Source organism: Ceratotherium simum, chromosome 7, assembly GCF_057802395.1.
Source record: "Ceratotherium simum simum isolate JZ-2026a chromosome 7, ASM5780239v1, whole genome shotgun sequence".
Lineage (NCBI taxonomy): Eukaryota > Metazoa > Chordata > Mammalia > Perissodactyla > Rhinocerotidae > Ceratotherium > Ceratotherium simum.
In genome coordinates, this window is record NC_141906.1 from 20,326,336 (window position 1) to 20,333,349 (window position 7,014).

Here is a 7,014-nt window from a genome sequence, read left to right on the forward strand (position 1 = left end):
ATCCTTAAGACATGATTATGAAAGGTTGAATTCTTTATATGGAAATAAATTTGAGGGGCTTTAAATTAAAATTTTCCAAAATGGAGATCACTATATTCTTACAAGAAATTGGGAAGTCTGTGTATAGTCCCTGCATAAATTAACTCAGACTCAGGGCTTAAATAAAAATCATCTTAAATTCTTATATATCTCTCTATATTCTTACAAGAAATTTTATGTATTGATTGTTTTTACTCTGTTTTTTTATTTTTTATTTTAGGTGTCGCACCTCCCTCTTTTGTAGCAATTAAGGCAGGAACAACACTGTACCAGCTTACAACAGCAGGGGAAGCTGTTTCCTGGAACTCAGTATTTGTTCTAATGATTTTGGCTCTTCTTTCTATTCTGCCAGCCATCTTCCAAAAAAAACTAAAGCAGAAATTTGAGTGAAAAATCATATGGGTTTTAGTTTTCCTATCATAGTCATCTCAGGATTGGCAGGTTTATGTGTTTAAAATCACCTCTTCAGTAATTGAAAGAAGGAATTTGTGAAATAAAATTTACTATCAGATAGTTAATGTATTTAAGTGGCAAGGGAGAGAAGAAAGTAAAAATGGAAATTGATATACTATGAAAAGTGCAGTCAGTAGTTATGATAGACATCTTTTAAATTACTATTCTTAGGGTAGCTATCCGTAATTAGTAGCAGTGTATTAGGAAGTTCTTGATCCAACTGATTCATTCCATTTAATATATTTCATGAACTGGCTGTACATGCTTACCCTTGACTTGATAATTTAATATTTTTCTCTATTATTCCTTACTAATAACTAAAAGAGGAAAAGCAAATACAAAATACAAAAGCAAAGATTCTAGATATTTAAAGATAGTATTCCATTCTGGCTAATGTTAGCCTTCTTTCAGAAGCATAAACTTGAAAACTAAAGCCCAAAAGAGATTTACATTTCTTTCCTCTTTTTACTTTTGAGGTAATGGATTTGTTTAGAAGTTACATCTCAGTGGACTACTGAATTTGGAAAGGATATCAAGTTATATCTATTTTGTGAATTTTATTTTTGTTTTTTTCTGTTGTAGATTATCATGGATTAGCCTGAAATTTAAAATTCTGACCAGTCTATTTTCATTTTTTCTTCTAGCTTTCACAATATTTCCACTGTGCATATACAAAATGGCGATTATATGATAATTGTATCATATTGGTGTTGATAATTTATATTCAGATAATATTTTGTTACACAGTTACCTTTTATCTCAAAAGGGGATCAAAAAAGCGAACATTGAAAGTATGCAGTTTTTAGATGTTAGAGTAATTATATTACTTTATATTTTGAAACAGAAGCAGTGGCAGTGCAACACTTAAGTGGTTAAATATAGTTTATTTGTTCCAATGACTGTAAAATTTACCTCATTTATTTATTAATCTGGTCGTTAAAGTGTGTATAATGTAATTATCCTTTTTATGCATGATACACTTATAAGAATGCCTTGTTTCGTTTCTATTGATGGCTTTTTGGTTTAGGGCTGCTTTTGATTAATGCGGTTTCCCAATTTAGTGTTTTTACTTTTTATAACTCAAGGTAAAATTAACTTCTCACATGGTAACTGCTATATTTAAATAGTCCTGGAAAAACTAAACAGCTTTTTGCTGCTTGCTTAATGATAATACCCTTGATTCCTTGATTCCAGGACATAGCTGATCTAAAGTAAAGTACTCTGTTGGTTTTACCTTCACCTAAGACTGTCAAGTTGAAAAGTACTTTAGCTGTGGGAGAAATCCTTGTATGTTGTGGGAAGTGTGATCATCCCCAAAGCCTGTTTCTACTACATAATGTGGACTGATTATTTTTTCTATCACAGTATTAACAAATGGATTTATTGTAAATACAAAGAAAATATATTAATTAATATACTACTCTTATGTCACCTGGCCTTTTGTGTGAAATTATTTATTGTTATTGCTAGCAAGGTTTTCTTCCTTTCCTATTGACCAGACACTGAGTGATAAAGCTTTTGTTATTTTTACAACTGAACTTAAAACATAGCCTTTTTGGACACAGTTCACTAAATATTACTATATAAAATGTAATTGAGGGCCGGCTCCGTGGCTTAGCGGTTAAGTGCGCGCGCTCTGATGCTGGCGGCCCGGGTTCGGATCCCGGGCGCGCCCCGAGGCACCACTTCTCTGTCCAACGTGAGGCCGAGTCCCACATACAGCAACTAGAAGGATGTGAACCTATGACATACAACTATCTACTGGGGCTTTGGGGGGAAAAACTGAATAAATAAAATCTTTAAAAAAAAAAAAAAAAAAGTAATTGAGTGAATTTTTATCAGACTTTTAAAAATAAATCTAAGAGCGTGGACGCAGGAAAAGCCTCACTGCTTCCTCCAATGGGTATTTATTGTACTGACTCTATTCTCAGAGTATTTTGCGTATCTTTATCTTTGATTCTTTCCATTTGCTGATATTTTTTCCTGTTAGAAAACTGTAATTTCCACTTAAGGTGGGATATATTTTCTTCTAAGAGAATAGCCAATCTTTCCAGGTTCATCATCTTTGACTATCAAGAAAGAACCCTTCAGGGTATACCCTAAATGCAGTTGGTGGCCTGTATTGACGGTGATTCACAGACTTGGCCTGATGCTGGCCTGATGCCAGATGTAGATTCAAGCTTCAGCCACATCTTGAAGACAATTGCATGGTAATAACCACAAGAGAGTACGTATGTGTAGTGGGACAAGAGAGTACGTATGTGTAGTGGGGAGGTGAGCAGGCCAGCTAGAAAGTTGACACACTGACAGACTGAGACTCTTCCCCTCTTAGTTAAAGGCGTCTCTGTGGAGCTGTATTACTTTGAGTGTAATATTTCTAAGACACTTAATAAATGCAAACTAAAAGGTAATAAGAATAAATTGTACCGAAAAAACTTAAATGTAGTACTTAGCATTTATTTCATGGAAGTATTTGTATTAAAAAACATTTCATTGACTAAAAATATATTCTGTTGAAATTCTGATGCACATTTTCTACCTCTAAGAACAAAGAAAAATTTAAAAACCTTTAATTTTTATAGTTGGCTTTAGAGAACCTTGAAGCAATTTTTGAAATTATAGAGGTAAGTAAGTAAAGGCAAACCTCTAAGTTTCTAGTACATATAATGATTTCTCTATGAAGGAATCTTTTTAAAGTTCTCTTTGGCTTTTTGAAAATGGGTAGAATAAATCAAAAGGGCTGAAACTTTCCTGGTCTGCAAATGATCATTTACTGATTGTAGTTTAGGTGCTTAGAAGGTGGATTTTATTGCAGTTTCAATACTCTATTTTGATTATTATTCTTTGTCTCTTCTTCTTCTTTACCTAGGAAAAACTTGCTCAACTGGGTGACTTAGAGGATATTGTTTAAGATCTAGGCCTCATTTTCTCATCTGGACCAAGTGAGCTCTAAGGTCCAGGTTCCTTACAGCTCAAACAGGATAGGATTCTCTGAAATTAATAAAAAAGATTAAGCCCGTCCAACTATAAAATTATTAGATTAAGCATACCTTGCTTTGTATTGCTTGTTTTATAGCTTACAGTGTGCTTTCACATGCGTTATCTCATTTAAACAAATTAACCATTTTATTCGTAGTGAAATACTTGAGAAAACAAAACAAGGGCTATTTCCATTTGGTTATTTGCTAGTAATACAAAGTAGGGTAAAATGGAAATTGTACAGGGGGCTAAAAGGACTCTTTTGAAGAGTTCTTTCGTCCTAGAAATACTTGGCATGAAAAATAAACCATAATATCAAGTCTTCTGATGATCACTATGTGTTAGCAGGGACTGCACTTTGAGAATAGAAGATAGGGAAACTCGCTGAACTCCTGAATTAACGTTTTGGGGCCTGTCTGGGCTCCTTAATCTAAGGTTCAGTATCATCTAGCATCTGGAGCTGTGCCCAGTGGGCACTCTTGTCATGATGACTGGACTGCTAGATAAAGAATGCTGGGGAGGGCTGGCCCCGTGGCTTAGCAGTTAAGTGCATGCGCTCCGCTGCTGGCGGCCTGGGTTCGGATCCCGGGCGCGCCCCGACACACTGCTTCTCCGGCCATGCTGGGGCCGCGTCCCACATAGAGCAACTAGAAGGATGTGCAGCTATGACATACAGCTATCTACTGGGGCTTTGGGGGAAAAAATAAATAAATTATAAAAAAAAAAAAAAAAAAGAATGCTGGGGAGAGAAATTAACCCAGTATTAGCCACAAAAGTTCTGGAGTACCACCCCAAAGTCAGGGGAGTTTTGAGAGATCAACATTATAACAATAATATGGAAGCCGAGGGAAGGAGTACACTGTTCAAGTTTGTATGTTTTAGATGGAAAACTAGTCATATTTTAGCATTGTCTCAACCTTCTGGAGTGAGTCTATAAGAATCTTCATCATGAAATCATAGTCTGGAAGATGGTGTTTTGCCCAGCATCAACTGACACTTCCTTAAGAAAATGGATTCTTTCTTGGAAAGCTAACAGGCCCAAGGCAGACTTGAGTGTGCTAATTCAAGACTATATCAGGGCCAGCCCCGTGGCTTAGCGGTTAAGTGCGCGTGCTCCACTGCTGGCGGCCCCGGTTCAGATCCCGGGCGCGCACCGACGCACCGCTTCTCTAGCCATGCTGAGGCCGCGTCCCACTTACACCAACTAGAAGGATGTGCAGCTATGACATACAACTATCTACTGGGGCTTTGGGGGAAAAAATAAATAAAATTTAAAAAGACTATATCAGCACTCTGGGGCTTCCCTTTTAATTGATGTTAGAACACCAGTGGAAGTTCGTGGTGGTTAATTTTATGTGTCAACTTGACTGGGCCACAGGATACCCAGAAAGCTGGTTAAAAAATTATTTCTGGCGGCCAGCCCAGTGGCGTAGTGGTTAAGTTTGCGTGCTCCACTTTGGCGGCCCAGGGTTCACTGGTTTGGATCCTGGGCGCAGACCTACACACCGCTCATTGAACCATGCTGAGCTGGTGTTCCACATAGAGCAACTAGAAGGATGTACAACCATGATATACAAACAACTATGTGCTGGGACTTTGGGGAGAAAGAAGGAAAAAAGGAGGAAGATTGGCAACAGATGTTAGCTCAGGGCCAATCTTGCTCAAAAAAAATTATTTCTGGATGTATCTGTGAGGGTATTTCCAGAAGAGACTAGCATTTGAATTGGTGGTCTGAATAAGGCAGCCTTCCCTGGTGTGGGTGGGCATCATCCAATTCATTGAGGGCCTAAATAGAACAAAAGGGTAGAAGTTGAATTTGCTCTCTGCCTGGCTGTTGAGCTAGGACATTGATCTTCTGCCGTTGGCACTCCTGGTTCTCAGGCTTTCAGACCTGGACTAGAATCTACATCATTGGTTCTCAGGCTGTTGAACTATATCACCGGCTTTCCTGAGTCTCCAGCTTGCAGATGGCAGATCGTGGGACTTCTCAGCCCCCAGAATTGCATTAGCCAATACCTTATAATAAATTTCTTTAGGTTCTGTTTCTCTGGAGAACACTAATACAAGGTTATAGGCTACTGTCAACTAGAGACATATGAAAGGAGATAGTGATAGACAAAGGAAAACAGATTTCTGGTTAGAACATATCAAAATGTTACAGGATTAGGCTTTGGAAGTGATGAAGGAATAGTGATTGATACAACAAAGTTAGAATTTGTTATCAAGAATTACATGTCTCAAAGATGCAAATTTCTATGTAACTGTAGTGGTATGCATGACTCCTCATATAAGGTATTTGGCAATGTGGATAATTGTCATAATTTATATATATAGCTCCTAGCTACACAAAAATAGGGCAAGTAATCTCTACCAATATGTAAGGCTTGGGAGATTTTGCATCAAGTCGTGTGATAAGGGTGCTGTGGGATGCATTTTGGAACATCAGGCCTCACTGGATTCAAACACTACAGGAGCAATTTTAGTGAAGTTTAAATGTAGAAACTAAGACTCCACCAAAGACCTGAGACGCACTTGAATCTTTCTTAGGCATCTAATTTGGGTGGAAAAGAAGCAGGATGAGACACTGGTTATGTTCTGGTAACAATTCTAACCAGCTTTATTGGGAAGGAAGGCATCAATTCATACGTGAGAAGCTAGGATTGAGTTTAGAGGCCAAATGAGTAAGATTTTGGGAGATGGAAATAAAAGCATTCCCTATCTTTTGGTCAAAATACAAAGTAAGCCATGAGCATCAGTTTGCTTCAACTGTGAATGTGTGGGAAGGCTTGGTTTCAAGCAAAACAGAAGCCAAGCAGACCTTAGAGTATATGGAGAAGGTTCTGAGAAAAAAGGCTGCTTGAGTGGGGGGTGGGAGTGGATAGGGCAGAAACACCAACCCATTTGTTACTGTTGTGGTGAAGGCAGGCACTTGGGGGAAGACTGCACTCATGTCCTGATACTCCATAAAGTGCAGTTATTATTAGTCAGGGTTCATTGATTGCAAGCAACAAAAATGGACTCTGACAAGCAGAAGGATATTTATTGGCACCTCTGGAGGCTAGGATCCAGAAACACTAGAATGGCCTCATAGCAGGATAGAGGTCGGGCTATTGCCAATGGAATGAATAAAGTACAACTGTCTTCATCTTGTCGCTTGCTCAGCATTCACATTCCAGGGGTCACATGCCCACCACTCAGCCAGGGGAGAGCAGGGTGTCTGATTACAGTTCCACTAGACTAATGCGAAAGAAATTGGAATGCTAGGGGCCGGCCCGGGGGCGCAAGCGGTTAAGTGCGCGCGCTCCACTGTGGCGGCCCAGGGTTCGCCGGTTCGGATCCCAGGCGCGCGCAGACGCACAGCTTGGCAAACCATGCTGTGGCGGCGTCCCATGTAAAGTGGAGGAAGATGGGCATGGATGTTAACCCAGGGCCGGTCTTCCTCAGCGAAAAAGAGGAGGATTGGCAGATGTTAGCTCAGGGCTGATCTTCCTCACCAAAAAAAAAAGTAAAAGAAATTGGAATGCTGATAGAAAGGGGAAATGG

General features: G+C 38.9%; 1 protein-coding gene across 1 annotated transcript in view; it reads left to right on the forward strand.

Moving 5' to 3' along the window:
* The window catches only part of TMEM41B (transmembrane protein 41B), a 37,100-nt gene extending 35,177 nt beyond the window's left edge, over positions 1 to 1,923 (forward strand). The window contains exon 7 of the mRNA XM_004418418.3: positions 260 to 1,923. Within this exon, the coding sequence (XP_004418475.1) occupies positions 260 to 429 (170 nt within the window). The 3' untranslated portion in view covers positions 430 to 1,923. The remainder of the gene's footprint in view (positions 1 to 259) is intronic.
* The last annotated feature ends 5,091 nt before the right edge of the window (positions 1,924 to 7,014 follow it).